Source organism: Salmo salar, chromosome 04, assembly GCF_965601325.2.
Source record: "Salmo salar chromosome 04, fSalSal1, whole genome shotgun sequence".
NCBI classification, from domain to species: Eukaryota; Metazoa; Chordata; class Actinopteri; order Salmoniformes; family Salmonidae; genus Salmo; species Salmo salar.
Window position 1 is genome coordinate 56,375,772 of NC_138294.1, and position 20,745 is coordinate 56,396,516.

Consider the following 20,745-nt stretch of genomic DNA (forward strand, 5'->3'; position numbering starts at 1 on the left):
TTGTTGAGTAGAATGTTGGAGGCTATTTTATAGATGACATCACCAAAGTCGAGGATCGGTAGGATGGTCAGTTTTACGAGGGTATGTTTGGCAGCATGAGTGAAGGATGCTTTGTTGCGATATAGGAAGCCGATTCTAGATTTAATTTTGGAGATGCTTAATGTGAGCCTGGAAGGAGAGTTTACAGTCTAACCAGACACCCAAGTATTTGTAGTTGTCCACGTATTCTAAGTCAGAGCCGTCCAGAGTAGGGATGCTGGACGGGCAGGCAGGTGCGGGCAGTGATCGATTGAATAGCATGCATTTAGTTTTACCTACGTTTAAGAGCAGTTGGAGACCACGGAAGGAGAGTTGTATGGCATTGAAGCTCATCTGGAGGTTAGTTAACACAGTGTCCAAAGAGGGGCCAGAAGTATACAGAATGGTGTCGTCTGCGTAGAGGTGGATCAGAGAATAACCAGCAGCAAGAGCAACATCATTGATGTATACAAAGAAGAGAGTCAGCCCGAGAATTGAACCCTGTGGCACCCCCATAGAGACTGCCAGAGGTCCAGACAACAGGCCCTCCGATTTGACACACTGAACTCTATCAGAGAAGTAGTTGGTAAACCAGGCGAGGCAATCATTTGAGAAACCAAGGCTGTCGAGTCTGCCGATAAGAATGTGGTGATTGACAGAGTCGAAAGCCTTGGCCAGGTCGATGAAGACGGCTGCACAGTAATGTCTCTTATCGATGGCGGTTATGTCGTTTAGGACCTTGAGCGTGGCTGAGGTGCACCCATGACCAGCTCTGAAACCAGATTGCATAGCGGAGAAGGTACGGTGGGATTCGAAATGGTCGGTAATCTGTTTGTTAACTTGGCTTTCGAAGACCTTAGAAAGACAGGGTAGGATAGATATAGGTCTGTAGCAGTTTGGGTCTAGAGTGTCACCCCCTTTGAAGAGGGGGATGACCGCGGCAGCTTTCCAATCTTTGGGAATCTCAGACGATACGAAAGAGAGGTTGAACAGGCTAGTAATAGGGGTTGCAACAATTTCAGCAGATAATTTTAGAAAGAGAGGGTCCAGATTGTCTAGCCCGGCTGATTTGTATGGGTCCAGATTTTGCAGCTCTTTCAGGATATCAGCTATCTGTATTTGGGTGAAGGAGAAATGGTGGGGGCTGCCGGGCAGTTGACCGGGGTAGGGGTAGCCAGGTGGAAAGTATGGCAAGCCGTAGAGAAATGCTTATTGAAATTCTCAATTATAGTGGATTTATCGGTGGTAACAGTGTTTCCTAGCCTCAGAGCAGTGAGCAGCTGGGAGGAGGTGCTCTTATTCTCCATGGACTTTACAGTGTCCCAGAACTTTTGAGTTTGTACTACAGGATGCAAATTTCTCTTTGAAAAAGCTAGCCTTAGCTTTTCTAACTGCCTGTGTATATTTGTTCCTAACTTCCCTGAAAAGTTGCATATCACAGGGGCTTTTTGATGCTAATGCCGAATGCCACAGGATGTTTTTGTGCTGGTCAAGGGCAGACTGGTCTCGAGTGAACCAAGACTATATCTATTCCTAGTTCTACATTTTTTGAGCGGGGCTTGCTTATTTAAGATGGTGAGGAAGGCACTTTTAAAGAATAGCCAGGCATCATCTACTGACGGGATAAGGTCAATGTCATTCCAGGATACACCGGCCAGGTCGATTAGAAAGGCCTGCTCGCAGAAGTGTTTTAGGGAGCGTTTGACAGTGATGAGGGGTGGTCGTTTGGTCGCAGACCCATTACGGATGCAGGCAATGAGGCAGTGATCGCTGAGATCTTGATTGAAAACAGCAGAGGTGTATTTGGAGGGTGAGTTAGTTAGGATGACTTCTATGAGGGTGCCCGTGTTTACGGATTTGGGGTTGTACCTGGTAGGTTCATTGATAATTTGTGTGAGATTGAGGGCATCAAGCTTAGATTGTAGGATGGCCGGGGTGTTAAGCATGTCCCAGTTTAGGTCAACTAGTAGCACGAGCTCAGAAGATAGATGGGGGGCAATCAATTCACATATGGTATCGAGGGCACAGCTGGGGGCAGAGGGAGGTCTATAGCAAGCGGCAACAGTGAGAGACTTGTTTCTGGAAAGGTGAATTTTTAGAAGTAGAAGCTTGAATTGTTTGGGTACAGACTTGGATAGTAATACAGAACTCTGCAGGCTATCTTTGCAGTAGATTGCAACACTGCCCCCTTTGGTAGTTCTATCTTGGCGGAAAATGTTATAGTTAGCAATGGAGATTTCAGGGTTTTTGGTGGTTTTCCTAAGCCAGGATTCAGGCACGGCTAAGACATCCGGGTTGGCAGAGTGTGCCAAAGCAGTGAGTAAAACAAACTTAGGGAGTAGGCTTATAATGTTCTTCTGGAAGGTTCTCACATCTCCACCACCCTTACCAAGGCCTTTCTCCCCCGATTGCTCAGTTTAGCCGGGTGGCCAGCTCTAGGAAGAGTCTTGGTGGTTCCAAACTTCTTCTATTTAAGAATGATGGAGGCCACTTTGTTCTTTTGGACCTTCAATGCTGCAGACATTTTTTGGTACCCTTCCCCAGATCTGTGCCTCAACACAATCCTGTCTCAGATCTCTGTGGACAATTCCTTCGACCTCATAGCTTGGTTTTTGCTCTGACATGCACTGTCAACTGTGGGACATTATATAGACAATTGAATATACCACAGGTGGACTCCAATCAAGTTGTAGAAACATCTCAAGGATGATCAATGGAAACAGGATGCACCTGAGCTCAATTTCGAGTCTCATAGCAAAGGCATACTTATGTAAATAAGGTATTTCTGTTTTTTATTTGTAATAAATTTGCAAGACTTTCTAAAAAACATTTTTTGCTTTGTCATTATGGGGTATTGTGTGTAGATTGATGAGGATTTTTTTATTTAATCAATTTCAGAATAAGGCTGTAACGTAACAAAATGTGGAAAAGGGGAAGGGATCTGACTACTGTATAAACTGTTATCCATGTCCTTGTTCAGCCATGACTCCAGGAAGCACACTATATTACTGTATATTATAGTCCCTTTGATAAGATAGTCTTGAACGGAGCTCGTCCAGTTTGTTCTCCGGTGATTGCACATTTGCCAGTAGAACAGCCAGTTGAGCTGGTTTATTCACTGTAGCTGTAATCTCATCAGGGGGCCCGCGCACCGGCCTCTATAGCACCGTCTCCTCCTTCAAGTGTCGGAGATTTGGACCTTGTCCGGGATAATCAATATGTCTTTCGCCTCCGACTCTTCGAAGTAGAAGATCTCATCCAAATTGAGGTTAGTGATAGCTCTTCTGATGTCCAGGAGCTCTTTTCGATCATAGGAAACGATGGCGGAAACACGATGTCTAAAAAAAGTTAAGATCGGCTCAAAAAAAAGCACAATTGGTCAAGAGCCAGTAAAATGGCTGCTTTCCATAAAATTCTTTATAAAACAGTCTGTGTGTGTCCTGTTGTTTACACCTAGTCTTTAGCTCATTCTCTGAATGTCTTGTGTGTGGTTGTGGTTGTTTTTTCCTGTTTATGGCCTTTTTATGTGCGTGTGCTCTGTCGGTGTGTGCTCTGTGATGCATTTGAGGTCTGTCTCTGGTCGATGAGTGCCTCGCAGTCTCTATCCATGCAGTCTCTATCGACTTACTTTGTTTGTGTGAGAAATAGAGAGAGAAAGAGAGAGAGAGAGAGAGAGAGACAGAGGTAGAAAGAGAGATTGAGTGAGATCTGTCCCTCTTGGCTGGGTTGTGACACTCCTCTGCCACCAGAGCTCTAATAGGGATGGACCAGTCAGCTCACTCAGTGCAGCTAATGCAGCCCACTGCCCCAGGCCATTGACTAGGCCAGGGCACAGCATAACACAGACAGGGCACAGCATAACACAGACAGGGCACAGCATAACACAGACAGGGCACAGCATAACACAGACAGGGCACAGCATAACACAGACAGGGCACAGCATAACACAGACACACACCATGTGGCCATCTCGCTCCCTCTCTCTAAATCAAAACAAGGAGGAGGGGGCAATGGCCAGTGACCGTGGGTTGTTCATCCTACAGCTATTACAAATGTTTGTACAAAAGGATGGTTTGAATCCCCGAGCTGACTAGGTAAAAACTCTGTCGATGTGCCCTTGAGCAAGACACTTAACCCTAATTGCTCCTATATGTCGCTCTGGATAAGAGTGTCTGCTAAATTACTAAAATGTAAAGTGTTGTCAACTGTTGTTGCTCATGTCTGTGTGTGTGTGTGTGTGTGTGTGTGTGTGTGTGTGTGTGTGTGTGTGTGTGTGTGTGTGTGTGTGTGTGTGTGTGTGTGTGTGTGTGTGTGTGTGTGTGTGTGTGTGTGTGTGTGTGTGTGTGTGTGTGTGTGTGTGTGTGTGCTCTCTCCAGGGACTCACATTAGCACTGCCCTCCCAGATGTTACCAGGCACTTGAAACACACATCATGAATTATGTAGCCCTGTTTCTACGTCTCTCCCTCTGATATTTATAGGTCTGCTTTATATATCTATCCTCTTTGTCTGTTACTAGGTGTTTATAAGGTCCCAGTAGTCTTTGAAGGGGTGTCCTATAGCCATTTTGTCTGTGTCTAAAGTTGTCTGCAAGGACACTGTGACCCTCGATTATTTTTCTGTACAGTAATTTTTCTGTGCCCCTGATTAGGTATTTATACAGTATTTATGTAGGATCTTAATTTGATCACCCTGTTGCATGAGAACATTTTAAACTTGCAGTATATTTGAGGTTTAAAAAGGCTTCTGAAGTTTGTAATTTCCAATTCGAATTTTCAGACTTAATTTTCCCTCAATAAATATTTATCAACCCCTAATTTATTATAATCAACATAATAATTCACATTTCTTCTTGCTGCAGGATTATTTTCCTGCTTTAGCAAACTGACTCAAATTAAGATCCGACATCTGTAAGGCAGTGCATATGTCCTTGGCCTATAGTTTATACAGTATAGATATAGTGGTTTATGGGGATGTTGTGTCCTTTTTTATTTATTTAACCTTTATTTAACTAGGCAAGTTATAATGTTTTCCTGTACAATGGCCTATCAGTCTCTGTGTGGGGTCGCTGACCCCTCCCCCCTGTGTTTACTGTTTAAAGTCACACTGGGTAAATTGGGACAGAGCAGCCAGTGGAGCAGAAGAGACGTGTTCCCAATGTAGTGGAAACAACTGGACTGTACCCTCTCCCTCTGTCTTGTCCCCATCTATCTCCCTCTGTCTCTCCTCCTCCTCCTCATTGCTCATTGTAAATGTTAGTAGAGTTAAAGAATAGAGTCTGGGGGGTTGTCTAGAGGTCATAGTTCCATCAACAAAGAGAGGAGGAGAGGAGAGGGAGAGGAGAGGGGAGGGCAGGGGAGGAGAGGAGAGGAGAGGAGAGGAGAGGAGAGGGGAGGGGAGGGAGGGAGGGGAGGAGAGGAGAGGAGAGGAGAGGAGAGGAGAGGAGAGGAGAGGAGAGGAGAGGAGAGGAGAGAAGAGAAGAGAAGGAAGGATGATTGAGGGATGAGGTAAGCGGTCAGGATTAGTTAGGGGAGAGGGCTGTAGTTAGAACGAGACGGTGAAGCGTAGCTTTTTAATGAAAATATGACAACGCTCATGTCTTTCTCTCACTTTCCAACCCCCAGCCCTTACTGCCCACCATAGATTGGGAGAGGGAAAAAGAGGGGGAGAGTGAGAAAGAGAGAAACCGAGAGGGAGAGAGAGAGAGATTCAGATATTCCTCAGTCATTCTGTAGATATGACTGATAGTGAAGGTTTCTGCGTTAATTCTGACATGACTGAACTGTGTGGTCATGCTAACAAAGAGCCTTTTGTGCGCTAGATGGAAAGGGGCGGGGCTAACACAGCAGGATTAGTTATAACACATCGGTGGTGCCAATAAAGCTGCTTTGAATGTGAATTGAGAGGAGTGAAGAGGGCACCATTGATAAATTGTGCGTTAGTGGAAGGGGGTGGGGGGTGGGAGGTGTATGTATTTAATTGGCTGACACCTGCTACTACTTCAGCCTTTTAATGCACCAGGAGAAAGGGGGGAGTGGAGAAAGCGAGAAAGAGGGAGGGAGTGTTGTGGGGTCTAGTTTTGAATTCAGACACAGCACCTATTCTATTCCATTCATGGGTTAGTATAGCTTTGTGGATGTGTTAACAATACCATTGGAGCACACTACAATGTGGCTGAGCTGTTATCTACTCCAGCCTTGGCTCAGCTCTCTTCCCCTATTCTCTTCCCAGTCACCTTTATCCATGATTCACTCTTTATTGATTCACTCTCTAATGGAGTGATTCTCTGTCCATGGTGCTAGTTCAGTAGGTTGATTCACTCTCTATTGTAGTGATTCTCAACTTGCCTACCTGGTTAAATAAAGGTTAAATAAAAAATACTCTGCCCATGGTGCTAGTTCAGTAGGTTGATTCACTTTCTATTGGAGTGATTCTCTGTCCATGGTGCTGATTCAGTAGGTTGATTCACTCTTTATTGGAATGATTCACTGCCCATGGTGCTGATTCAGTCAGTTGATTCACTCTTTACTATAGTAATCACTCTGTTCTCTGTTTTCGTTGTGCTGATTCCCTGTAGATGGTGCTGATATAATTGCAGTGCTGTTTTTTATCCAGTTTTTTTTTATAGCTAGCGCCAGTGTTTTCCTATTCTATTTTAAACCTGCTGAGGCTCATGCCTGTGTTTGTGTGTGCACATGTGTGTGTGTTTGAGTATGCGTACGTGTGAGCGTATTTCTGTATGCGAGCATGTTCCAGCACTACAGACAGAATGTCTCCTGAATCCACTCAGTTTCTTCTTTCTTTCTTCTCTCAGTGACAGTCCCTCCACTTTCATCCATTGTTTATCCCCCTCTCTCTTCCCACCTTCTCCCACCCTCTTCCCTTCCCTCCAACTCTTTCTCTGTTGAAGAGGGGAGGCGGGGGAAGACAGATAGACAGTGATATCTAATGTCAAACTATATCCTCTCTAAGACACTTCCACATCTATGGAACTTTAAATCATCCCTTCCTTTTTGAGATTTTGAGTACCACACTCGCTCTAATTATTTACCAATACAAAGATGCCTGAACTTTGACCCACTAGTGTGTGTGTGTGTGTGTGTGTGTGTGTGTGTGTGTGTGTGTGTGTGTGTGTGTGTGTGTGTGTGTGTGTGTGTGTGTGTGTGTGTGTGTGTGTGTGTGTACTCGTGTGTGTGTACTCGTGTGTGTTTTGGTGCCTCTCTGTCTGTTTGCCTACACTGAAGTAGGGGAGGGGCGGGCGAGTTAGCAAGTGACTGCACCCCAAACATCGTCACAGAGGTACCCACAGGATGGGAAGCAGCCCCTAGCAACAGGGAGAGAGGGAAGAAAGCGCGAGAGCGGGAGGGAGGGGGGAAAGACGCAGAACATCAATAAATAATGGCCCCAGTGAGGAGGTGGAAATATGGGCCTCGTTAGCTGTGTGCCGCTGCCTTCATTTGCATGTGAGGAAACGAGGCTGCTACTGACTCAAACACACTTTCACACAGTCACATACACTGGCTCAGACCCACACCTTACCGTACTGCTGACGTTACACACACACACACACACACACACACACTGTCTCTCTCTCTCGCTCTCTGGTTCTCTGTGTGTATATCTCTATCTCTCTGTCTCTCTCTCTGTCTCTCTCTCTCAACCTCTCTCTCTCTCTCTCTCTCTCTCTCTCTCTCTCTCTCTCTCTCTCTCTCTCAATCTCTCTCTCGCTCTGTCTCTCGCTCTCTCTGGTTCTCTGTGTGTATATCTCTATCTCTCTGTCTCTCTTTGTCTCTCTCTGTCTCTCTCTGTCTCTCTGTCTCCCTCTCTCTCTCTCTCTCTCTCTCTCTCTCTCTCTCTCTGGTTCTCTGTGTGTATCTCTCTCTCTCTGTCTCTGTCTTTCTCTCTCTTTCTGGTTCTCTGTGTGTATATCTCTATCTCTCTGTCTCTCTCTCTCCTCTCTGGTTCTCTGTGTGTATATCTCTATCTCTCTGACTCTCTCTCTCTCTGGTTCTCTGTGTGTATATCTCTCTCTGTCTCTCTCTCTCTCTCTCTCTGGTTCTCTGTGTGTATATCTCTCTCTGTCTCTCTCTCTCTCTCTCTCTCTCTTGTTCTCTGTGTGTATTTCTCTCTATCTATCTATCTATCTATCTATCTATCTATCTATCTATCTATCTATCTATCTATCTATCTATCTATCTATCTATCTATCTATCTATCTATCTATCTATCTATCTATCTATCTATCTATCTATCTATCTATCTATCTATCTATCTATCTATCTATCTATCTATCTATCTATCTATCTCTCTCTCTCTCTCTCTCTCTCTCTCTCTCTCTCTCTCTCTCTCTCTCTCTCTCTCTCTCTCTCTCTCAATTCAATGTAAGGGCTTTATTGGCATGAGAAACATATGTTTACATTGCCCAAGCAAGTGAACAATAAAAATTAACAGTAAACATTACACTCACAAAAGTTCCAAAATAATAAAGACATTACAGACAGTACAAAGGGGAAAATAAATAAACATAAATATGGGTTGTATTTACAACCCATGTTTGTTCTTCACTGGTTGCCCTTTTCTTTACGCAACAGGTCACAAATCTTGCTGCTGTGATGGCACACTGTGGTATTTCACCCAATAGATATGGGAGTTTATCAAAATTAGATTTGTTTTCGACTTCTTTGTGTATCTGTGTAATCTGAGGGAAATATGTGTCTCTAATATGGTCATACATTTGGCAGGAGGTTAGGATGTGCAGCTCAGTTTCCACCTCATTTTATGGGCAGTGTGCGCATAGCCTGTCTTCTCTTGAGAGTCAGGTCTGCCTACATCGGCCTTTCTCAATAGCAAGGCTATGCTCACTGAGTCTGTACATATTCAAAGCTTTGTTTTGGTTTGTTTGTTTGTCAATTATGGTGTGCAGGGTAAATACGTGGTCTGTCATACGGTAATTTGGTAAAAAGCCAATTTGACATTTGCTCAGTACGTTGTTTTCACTGAGGAAATTTACAAGTCTGCTGTTAATGATAATGCAGAAGATTTTCCCAAGGTTGCTGTTGACGCATATCCCATGGTGTAAGGAACGACGCTGCAGAAGAGAAGCAGGTACGGGGAGTTTACATTTCATTTGGAATGGACATGCAACAGGATAGGAACAGCGTCAGCACTGGGAAACACAAAGACAGATGACAATCAATGCAGCAGCAAATATATGGGAGGTAATAAATAGGTGATTGAGTCCAGGTGAGTCCAATATCGCTGACGTGCGTGACGAGGGAAGGCAGGTGTGAGTAAGGATGGTGGCAGGAGTGCGCAATGCAGGGCAGCCTGGCGCCGAGTGCCAGGAGGGAAGAGCGGGAGCAGGCGTGACACACAGTAGTTATTGGGGTCAAATTTGTCTCCACTTTTATGGATTGGGGTGATCAGATTCTAAGATTTGTATTTGATCTTGTATATATTTTTGCTGTTTGTTCTTTGTTATAGAGCCAAAAAGATTGGACAAGTGGTTTATCCATACATCTCCGTTTTGAATAGATAACTCTTCGTGTTGTTGTTTGTTTAGAGTTTTCCTATTTTCCCAGAAGTGGTTATATTCTATGGATTCTTCAATGACATTGAGCTGGTTTCTGACGTGCTGTTCCTTCTTTTTCTGTAGTGTATTTCTGTATTGTTTTAGTGATTCACCGTAATGAAGGTCTCTATGTTTTTGGGTCTCTATGTTTTTGGTTGGATATCTCTCTCTCAGTTGCTTCCCCCATATCTTTCCCCATCTCTCTCCATCCTTATTTGAGTTGTTCTCCCTCTCCTCTCTCCCCTCATACAACCCTCCCAGATTCTGCCTGCTACCCAACAGCATGTCTATAGGTTTTGTAGTGTGTTCCAGGCTGACTTGAAAGCAGTGTGATTTTGACAGGAAGCCCACCAGTAGGCCTTCCTGTCCTGTGTTTGACAACAAGCCCCAAGCTCAGCAGTCTAACCCACATAATTACAGTATTCATTGACATACACACACACATAGAGACATAGAGAGGTACCCACGCTTTTTGTTATTCCGTCTCACACACAGACACACATACTGTATGAACACGCACACTCACTTTTCTCCTCCTGCTCTTCCTTCTTCTGCTCCACCCTTCTTGCCTTTAATCTTTCACACCCTGCTTGTTCTCTGCTAACCTAGTGTGTCCTTGACTGACAAGCCCAACAGAGAGCAACAGGCCGGTGAGTAGCATGGTAGAAGAGTAACAGGGTAGGAGGATAGCAGGGTAGAAGGGTAGTAGGGTAACAGGGTAGCAGGGTAACAGGGTAGTAGGGTAGATGGGTGGCAGGGTAGAAGGGTAGATGGGTGGCAGGGTATCAGTATAACAGGGTGGCAGGGGAACAGGGTAACAGGGAAGGTGGGTAGCAGGGTAGAACGCAACAGGGTAGGAGAATATCAGGGAAACAGTGTAGCAGGGTAACAGGGTAACAGGGTAGAAGAGTAACAGGGTAGAAGGGTTAACAGTGTAGCAGGGTAACAGTGTAGCAGGGTAGCAGGGTAACAGGGTAGAAGCGTAACAGGGTAACAGGGTAACAGGGTAGAAGGGTTAACAGTGTAGCATGTGTAACAGTCTAGCAGGGTAGAAGGGTAACAGGGTAGCAGAGTAACAGGGTCGAAGGGTTAACAGTGTAGCAGGGTAACAGGTAACAGGGTAGCAGCGTAACAGGTTAGAAGGGTAACAGTGTAGCAGGGTAGGGGGGAACAGGGTAGATGGGTAGAAGGTAACAGGGTAGCATGGTAACAGGGTAGTTACTCTACTACCCTGTTACCATGCTACCCTGTTACCTTCTACCCAGCTACCCTGTTAATCCCTACCCTGCATCACTGTAACAGGGTAACAGGGAAGGTGGATAGCAGGGTAGAGGCGTAACAGGGTAGCAGAGTAGCAGGGTAACAGTGTAGCAGGGTAGCAGAGTAACAGGGTAGCAGGGTAACAGGGTAACAGGGAAGGTGGATAGCAGGGTAGAAGCGCAACAGGGTAGAAGAGTAGCAGGGTAACAGTGTAGCAGGGTAGAAGGGTAACAGGGTAGCAGAGCAACAGGGTAGAATGTTAACGGTGTAGCAGGGTAACAGTCGAGCAGGGTAGAGGCGTAACAGGGTAGAAGCGTAACAGTGTTGCAGGGTAGAAGGGTAACAGGGTAGACGCGTAACAGGGTAGAAGGTTAACAGGGTAATAGGGAAGGTGGGTAGCAGTGTAGCAGGGTAACAGTGTAGCAGGGTAGAGGGTTAACGGTGTAGCAGGGTAACAGGTTAACAGTGTAGCAGGGTAGAAGAGTAACAGGGTAGCAGCGTAACAGAGTAGCAGGGTAACAGTGGAGCAGGGTAGAGGCGTAACAGGGTAGCTGGGTAGAAGGGTAACAAGGTAGAAGCGTAACAGGGTAGGAGAGCAGCAGGGTAGCAGAGGGAATGTGGTGAACTGGCTCTTTATCTAGTGCATCACATCACTTTGGCTTGCATCTCACTTTATACAGTCAAGTCAGCATGAATAGAATTTTAGGGAGTACAGTGATTTAGTAATTAATATTTTACTCTGTTTGCCACTCTGCTTAACAACAGACAGAAAGGGAGACGAGAGACGGAGAGAGAGAAAGAGTGAGGGAGAGAGAGGAAGAGAGAGAGGAAGGAAAGGGAAAAAAAGAATTTTGAGGGCTAAGAAGGATAGATCGAGAGAGATGATTAAAGATAGAGAAATTGAATAAACAAGAGAAACAATTAAGATGGCTGGATAGTGGAGGAGATCATGTGATTAAAATGGCTCCTGTTCTGGAGGTGTCTCCACGGCATCTGTTTGTGACAGATCTCTCTTTCCCTAGTTCTATCCCCCTCTCGCTCTCCCTCCCCCTCTCTCTCTCCCTCTCTGTCTACATGTCAGTGTGTTGTGACAGCGTGGCGGTTGGTGTTATGGGGGTTGAAATCTTAAAGTGCACATTATCCTGTAAGGCTTAATTCAGGGGTGCAAACAAGGGCTGACTGTGAAATTACAGCCTGCGATGCGACTGTACCCCTACCCTCAACACACACACAGTCTGACAGCCTGCACAGTCTCTCTCTCTCCCTCTCCTCTCTCCCCTCTCCCCTCTTTCCCTCTCTCTCCCTCTCTCTCTTTCTCCAGCTCTCCCTCTTTCCTCTCTCCTTCTCTTCTCTCTCCCTCTCTCTCCCTCTCTCTCTCCCACTCTCTCCCTCTCTCTCCCTTTCTCTCCCTCTCTCCCTCTCTCTCATCTCTCGCCCTCTCTCCACTCTCCCTCGCTCTCATTCGCACCATCTCTACCTCACTCCCTCTCTCCTCTCTCCCTCCTCTCTCCCTCTCTCTCCCTCTCTTTCTCCCCTCTCTCTCTCTCCCTCTCTCTCTCTCTCTCTCTCTCTCTCCCTCTCTCCTATCTCCCTCTCTCCTCTCTTCCTCTCTCCCTCTCTCACTCTCTCCCTCTCTTCTCTCTCCCTCTGCTCTCTCCTCTCTCCCTCTCTCTCCCTTTCTCCTCTCTCTCCCACTCTCCCTCTCTCTCCCACTCTCCCCTCTCTCCCTTTCTCCCTTTCTCTCCCTCTCTCCCTCTCTCCCTCTCTCCTCATCTCTCCCTCTCTCCTCTCTCTCTCACTCTCTCTCCTTCTATCCCTCTCTCCCTCTCTCCCTCTCTCCCCTTCTACCACTTCAATAAGTGGGCAGGGCCTGTCAGATGGGCACAGGCTGAAAATAGGGCACAGTCTGGCAGGGTACATCACACACTGACCCACTTACCAGACCTGAGCTCATCTTGTTGTGTTCTAGAACCACCACAACAATGATAACATTACTGGAGTAGCAATGGTGATAAAGACTGTACTGTATGTGATGAGTGTTTGACCATTTTTGACTGACCGAAGTGTTTCACAATGTGATTGTATTGCATGTTTGATAGTGAGTTCAGCGTGTTTCCTCTTGGCTATGACAGGTTGCCAAGGATCTGTATAGCAGTCACCCTGCTCTGACTGAGTTGTTCGCTCAGGACCTTTAGTTATTTTTAGGCTTTGTTAAATAGTTTTATCTCTGTCTTTCTCTCTCTGTCTCTTTCTAACAGCTAACAGGTTCTTCCTGACATCCTTTGGTGCTCTGTACATCTCAGATGTCCAGAAAGAGGATGGCCTCTCTACCTACCGCTGCATCACCAAGCACAAATACAGCGGAGAGACACGCCAGAGTAATGGAGCCAGGCTGTCTGTCATGGGTGAGTAGGACTGTGTGTAAAGTATGTCAGTGTCTGTATTTCTCTGAGTACCAGTATACAGTGTTCTGTGTGTGTAATATACAGTATGTCTGTGTTTCTCTGAGTACCAGTATACAGTGTTCTGTGTGTGTAATATACAGTATGTCTGTGTTTCTCTGAGTACCAGTATACAGTGTTCTGTGTGTGTAATATACAGTATGTCTGTGTTTCTCTGAGTACCAGTATACAGTGTTCTGTGTGTGTAATATACAGTATGTCTGTGTTTCTCTGAGTACCAGTATACAGTGTTCTGTGTGTGTAATATACAGTGTTCTGTGTGTGTAATATACAGTATGTGAGTTATTAATAAACATCCCCAGTCCAAAGCGTAACCCCCCCCCCCCCTCTCCTCCAGACCCCACAGAGTCGTCTCCCTCTATCCTGGACAGTTTCCAGGCGGGGGAGTTGCGGGCGGGTCAGAGTGTGGAGCTTCCCTGCATTGCAGCAGGGTACCCCAGCCCCACAGTGCGCTGGCTGAAGGACGGCCGTCCACTGCCTTCCGATGCCCACTGGACGCGGCGCCTCACGGGTCTGACCATCAGTGACCTCAGGCAGGAGGACAGCGGCAGCTACGCCTGTGAGGTCACCAACAGCTTCGGCTCCAAGGAGGTGTCCGGAGCACTTTATGTCATAGGTAAGGAGATGAGGAGAGGGGGGGCTAGAGAGTGGGAGTGGGGGGGTTAAGGTTAGCACAGACCCCCAAAACAGACAGCCATGTACAGATACACTCACACTGTCCTCGGACAGGCACATATACTGTACACACACACACACACATTCACACATATAGTGTATAGTAACATATCATGTATAATAACATATAATATATAATAACATATAATGTATAATATCATACATGTATAATAACATATAATATATAATAACAGATCATATATAATAACACATAATATATAATAACATATAATATATAATAACACATCATATATAATAACACATAATATATAATAACATATCATGTATAATAACATATAATATATAATAACATATAATGTATAATATCATACATGTATAATAACATATAATATATAATAACACATCATATATAATAACACATAATATATAATAACACATCATATATAATAACACATAATATATAATAACATATCATGTATAATATCATATAATGTATAATAACATATAATATATAATAACACATCATATATAATATCACATCATATATAATAGCATAATATATAATAACATATAATGTATAATAACATATAATGTATAATAACACATCATATATAATAACACAATATATAATAACATATAATGTATAATAACACATCATATAATAACACAATATATAATAACATATAATATATAATAACATATAATATATAATAACACCTAATATACCGTTGAAGTCGGAAGTTTACATACACCTTAGCCAAATACATTTAAACTCAGTTTTTCACAATTCCTGACATTTAATCCTAGTCAAAATTCCCTGTCTTAGGTCAGTTAGGATCACCACTTTATTTTAAGAATGTGAAATGTCAGAATAATAGTAGAGAGAATGATTTAGTTCAGCTTTTATTTCTTTCATCACATTCCCAGTGGGTCAGAAGTTTACATACACTCAATTAGTATTTGGTAGCATTGCCTTTAAATTGTTTAACTTGGGCCAAACGTTTTGGGTAGCCTTCCACAAGCTTCCCACAATAAGTTGGGTGAACTTTGGCCCATTCCTCCTGACAGAGCTGGTGTAACTGAGTCAGGTTTGTAGGCCTCCTTGCTCGCACATGCTTTTTCAGTTCTGCCCACACATTTTCTATCGGATTGAGGTCAGGGCTTTGTGATGGCCACTCCAATACCTTGACTTTGTTGCCCTTAAGCCATTTTGCCACAACTTTGGAAGTATGCTTGGGGTCATTGTCCATTTGGAAGACACATTTGCGACCAAGCTTTAACTTCCTGACTGATGTCTTGAGATGTTGCTTCAATATACCCACATCATTTCTCTCCCTCATGATGCCATCTATTTTGTGAAGTGCACCAGTCCCTCCTGCAGCAAAGCACCCCCACAACATGATGTTGCCACCCCCGTGCTTTACGGTTGGGATGATGTTCTTCGGCTTGCAAGCCTCCCCCTTTTTCCTCCAAACATAATGATGGTCATCATGGCCAAACAGTTCTATTTTTGTTTCATCAGACCAGAGGACATTTCTCCAAAAAGTACGATCTTTGTCCCCATGTGCAGTTGCAAACCGTAGTCTGACTTTTTTATGCCGGTTTTGGAGCAGTGGCTTCTTCCTTGCTGAGCGGCCTTTTAGGTTATGTCGCTATAGGACTCATTTTACTGTGGATATAGATACTTTTGTACCTGTTTCCTCCAGCATCTTCACAAGGTCCTTTGCTGTTGTTCTGGGAATTATTTGCACTTTTCACACTAAAGTACGTTCATCTCTAGGAGACAGAACGCGTCTCCTTCCTGAGCGGTATGACGGCTGCGTGGTCCCATGGTGTTTATACTTGCATACTATTGTTTGTACAGATGAACGTGGTACCTTCAGGCGTTTGGAAATTGCTCCAAAGGATGAACCAGACTTGTGGTCTACAATTCTTTTTCTGAGGTCTTGGCTGATTTCGTTTGATTTTCCCATGATGTCAAGCAAAGAGGCACTGAGTTTGAAGGTTGACCTTGAAATACATCCACAAGTACACCTCCAATTGACTCAAATGATGTCAATTAGCCTATCAGAAGCTTCTAAAGCCATGACATCATTTTCTGGAATTTTCCAAGCTGTTTAAAGGCACAGTCAACTTAATGTATGTAAACGTCTGACCCACTGGACTTGTGATACAGTGAATTATAATTGAAATAATCTGTCTGTAAACAATTGATGGAAAAATGACTTGTGTCCTGCACAAAATAGATGTCTTAACCGACTTGCCAAAACTATAGTTTGTTAACAAGACATTTGTGGAGTGGTTGAAAAACGAGTTTTCATGACTGTAAACTTCCGACTTCAACTGTATAGTACACATAATTTATTATAACACATAATATATAATAACACATAATATATAATAACACATAATATATAATAACACATGATATATAATAACATATAATGTATAATAACACACAATATATAATAACACATAATATATAATAACATATAATGTATAATAACACACAATATATAATAACACATAATATATAATAACACACAATATATAATAACACATCATATATAATAACACATAATATATAATAACATATACAGTATAATAACACACAATATATAATAACACATAATATATAATAACACATAATATATAATAACACATAATATATAATAACATATAATGTATAATATCACATCATATGTAATAACACCTAATATATAATAACATATAATGTATAATATCACATAATATGTAATAACACATGATGTATAATAACATATAATGTGTAATAACACATAATATATAATAACATATAATGTATAATATCACATAATATGTAATAACACATGATGTATAATAACATATAATGTGTAATAACACATTATAATGTATAATATCACATAATGTGTAATAACACATAATATATAATAACACATAATATATAATAACATATAATGTATAATATCACATAATGTGTAATAACACATGATGTATAATAACACATAATATATAATAACACACAATATATAATAACATATAATATGTAATAACACATGATGTCTAATAACATATAATGTGTAATAACACATGATGTATAATAACATATAATATATAATAACACATAATGTGTAATAACACAGGATGTATAATAACACATAATATATAATAACACAGGATGTATAATAACATATAATGTGTAATAACACATGATGTATAATAACATATAATATATAATAACACATAATGTGTAATAACACAGGATGTATAATAACACATAATATATAATAACACAGGATGTATAATAACATATAATGTGTAATAACACATGATGTATAATAACATATAATATATAATAACACATAATGTGTAATAACACAGGATGTATAATAACACATAATATATAATAACACAGGATGTATAATAACATATAATGTGTGTGAGAAATGGATGAGTATGAATGGGTGTGTGGTGTTTGATACCCTGTCAGATCAGGTCTCCAGACAGAGGACAGGACTGTAATGCACTGAGACTGAACACTTCACACTACTGCCAACACCACTCACTGTCAGAGAGAGACGGATGCAGAGAGCAGGAGTAAAATGGATGGATGGAGTAAAAGAAGGAGACCGAGAAGGAACACTGAAGAAGTAGAAGTATATACTGTACAGTCATTCAGAGAGACAAGGGAAGAGAGAGAGAGACAGATTTATATAAACACAGAGAAGAGAAAGAGAGAAACTGAGAGAGAGGGCAAGAAAGAGATAAAGAGAGAGCAGAGGCAGGCTTTGCCAGTAGGCACATCATGGCAGCACAGAGTGTGACTCTGACAGGGTGAGGGGGGGTTGGGTGGCACAGCCAGGCCCCCCAGAACACGCCACCAGCTGCCTTATTGCTCACTGACATTTAAACACAAACACACACACACACACACACACATGTACGTACATGGACAGAGATGTGAAGAGATGTCTCCAGCTGCTTTTTTAATGAGTCTCCTCAACTGATTGAGCTGTTTTGTTTTTCTCTCTTTGTGTGTGTGTATTACTCATGTGTGTGTTCTCTCTCCTCCCCAGACCCCCTGCGAGTGACCCTCTCCCCCAAGAGTCTAAAGACGGGCATCAGCAGTACCCTGTTCTTTACCTGTGCCGTGGAGGGTTCTCCAGAGTACACAGTGGCCTGGTACAGGAACACAGACCCTATAGTCCCAGACCAGCACATCTCTATCCAGGGCCCCCACAATGACACCCTGCAGATCACAGCGGCTCAGAAGAGCCACTCTGGGGCCTACCAGTGCTTCGCCTCCCGCAAGGGCCACACTGCCCAGGACTTCTCTATCATACTGCTGGAGGGTAAAAGGATGGAGAGAGGGAAGGAGGGATGGGAGGTGGGAGGGGAGGAGGGAGGGAAGGAGGGATGGGAGGTGGGAGGGAAGGAGGGAGGGGAGGTGGGAGACAAGGAGGGATGGGAGGTGGGAGGGATGGGAGAAAGGAGGGGAGGTGGGAGGGGAGGAGGGAGGGGGGTGGGAGGGGAGGTGGGAGGGAAGGAGGGAGGGGAGGTGGGAGGGAAAGAGGGATGGGAGGTGGGAGGGGAGGTGGGAGGGAAAGAGGGATGGGAGGTGGGAGGGGAGGTGGGAGGGAAAGAGGGATGGGAGGTGGGGAAGCAGGCAACTTTATTCTTAACATTTATAACTGAAAAGCTGTGAATCTCACTTTTCTTATCTCTCTCTCTCTCTTTCTCTCTCTCACTCTCGCTTTCTATCTCTTTCTCTCTCTTTCTCTTTCTCTTTCTCACTCTTGCTTTCTCTCTCACTTTCTCTCTCTCTCTCTCTTTCTCTCTCTCTCTCTTTCTCTCTCTCACTCTCGCTTTCTCTCTCTCTCGCTTTCTCTTTCTCTTTCTCACTCTCGCTTTCACTCTCTCTCTTTCTCTCTTTCTCTCTCTCTCTCTCTCTCTCACACTTTCTCTCTCTCAATCTCTCTCTCTTTCTCTTTCTCACTCTTGCTTTCTCTCTCTCCCTTTCTCTTTCTCTCTCTCTCTCTCCTGTAGATGGTACTCCTCGTATCGTGTCGTCCTTCAGTGAGCGCGTGGTTGCCCCCCGGTGAGCCCTTCTCCCTGATGTGTGGCGCCAAAGGAGCCCCACCCCCTTCCATCACCTGGACGCTGGACGACGAGCCTGTGGTGCGAGACTCTGCCTACAAGACCAGCCAGTACACCCTATCAGACGGCCTGACCGTGTCACATGTCAACGTAAGCAGCCCGGCCATCCGCGACGGGGGAGTGTATCGCTGCGCCGCACGCAACTCGGCCGGTAGCGCCGAGTACCAAGCGCGCATAAACGTAAGAGGTGCCTGTCTACTTTTCAATATACACACACCCCACACCCGCACCTATACACACACTAAAACATGCACGTAGTACAGAGACAGGTGGAGATGTGTAGGGAGTTAGATGCACGTGCAACACATACACACATCCAACCCACATGCGTACATGCACTAACACACACTTTCAGAATCAAGGTAAGACCCAGATGCAGACTGTCGAAGTAACACTCTTTATTGTAGCAAACAGGGGCAGGCAAAGACAGGTCAGGGCAGGCAGGAGTCGCAAATCCAGGGTAAGGCAGAGGTACCGGACGACAGGCGGACTCAGGGTCAGGCAGAGAGGTCAGGCGGGCGGGAACAGGGTCAGGACAGGCAAAGGTCAAAACCGGGAGGACTAGCAAAGAGAGGCTGGAAAACGAAAGGAGCTGACAGAGAAAACGCTGGTAAGCTTGAACGAACAAGACGAACTGGCAACAAACAGACAGAGAACACAGGTATAAATACACAGGGGATAATAGGGAAGATGGGCGACACCTGGAAGGGGGTGGAGACAAGCACAAGGACAGGTACAACAGATCAGCTGGGCTTAGAGTTCATTTCTTCCCGTCATCCCTCTTCCTTTCTCTCAGTTTCTCCCTCTGAATGTGTCTCTCTCTCTCTTTCTATTTCTCTGTCTGTCTGTCTGTCTGTCTGTCTGTCTGTCTGTCTGTCTGTCTGTCTGTCTGTCTGTCTGTCTGTCTGTCTGTCTGTCTGTCTGTCTGTCTGTCTGTCTGTCTGTCTGTCTGTCTCTATCTCTAATGCCTGTCTCTATCTATGTCTGTTCTCATCAAGACCTTAGGACAGTGTTAGTGCGGGTAATGTAGTCAAACACGTGCATATACCCCATACACACAATCACTTAGAAAACACAAATAATTCATCGATATTACAAATATTACCAGTATGATTAGGAGGCATCACTAACCTCCCTCTCTACCCCTCAACCTGCCCCAATCACTCTCTCCCCTGTCCTCCCTCTCTACCCCTCACCCTGCCCCAATCACTCTCTCCCCTGTCCTCCCTCTCTACCCCTCAATCTGCCCCAATCACTCTCTCCCCTGTCCTCCCTCTCTACCCCTCAACCTGCCCCAATCACTCTCTCCCCTGTCCTCCCTCTCTCCCCCTCAACCTGCCCCAATCACTCTCCCCCCTGTCCTCCCTCACTACCCCTCAACCTGCCCCAATCACTCTCTCCCCTGTCCTCCCTCTATACCCCTCAACCTGCCCCAATCACTCTCTCCCCTGTCCTCCCTCTCTACCCCTCAACCTGCCCCAATCACTCTCTCCCCTGTCCTCCCTCTCTACCCCTCAACCTGCCCCAATCACTCTCTCCCTTGTTCTCCCTCTCCACTCCTCAACCTGCCCCAATCACTCTCTCCCCTGTCCTCCCTCTCTACCCCTCAACCTGCCCCAATCACTCTCTCCCCTGTCCTCCCT

At 44.4% G+C, this 20,745-nt stretch overlaps 1 protein-coding gene across 1 annotated transcript in view; it reads left to right on the top strand.

The window, feature by feature from the left end:
* The window catches only part of LOC106603368 (cell adhesion molecule DSCAML1), a 127,680-nt gene that overhangs the window by 71,963 nt on the left and 34,972 nt on the right, over positions 1-20,745 (top strand). The window contains 5 exon segments of the mRNA XM_014196942.3: positions 13,106-13,252; positions 13,647-13,925; positions 18,022-18,297; positions 18,992-19,038; positions 19,040-19,289. Coding sequence (XP_014052417.1) covers positions 13,106-13,252; positions 13,647-13,925; positions 18,022-18,297; positions 18,992-19,038; positions 19,040-19,289 — 999 coding nt within the window.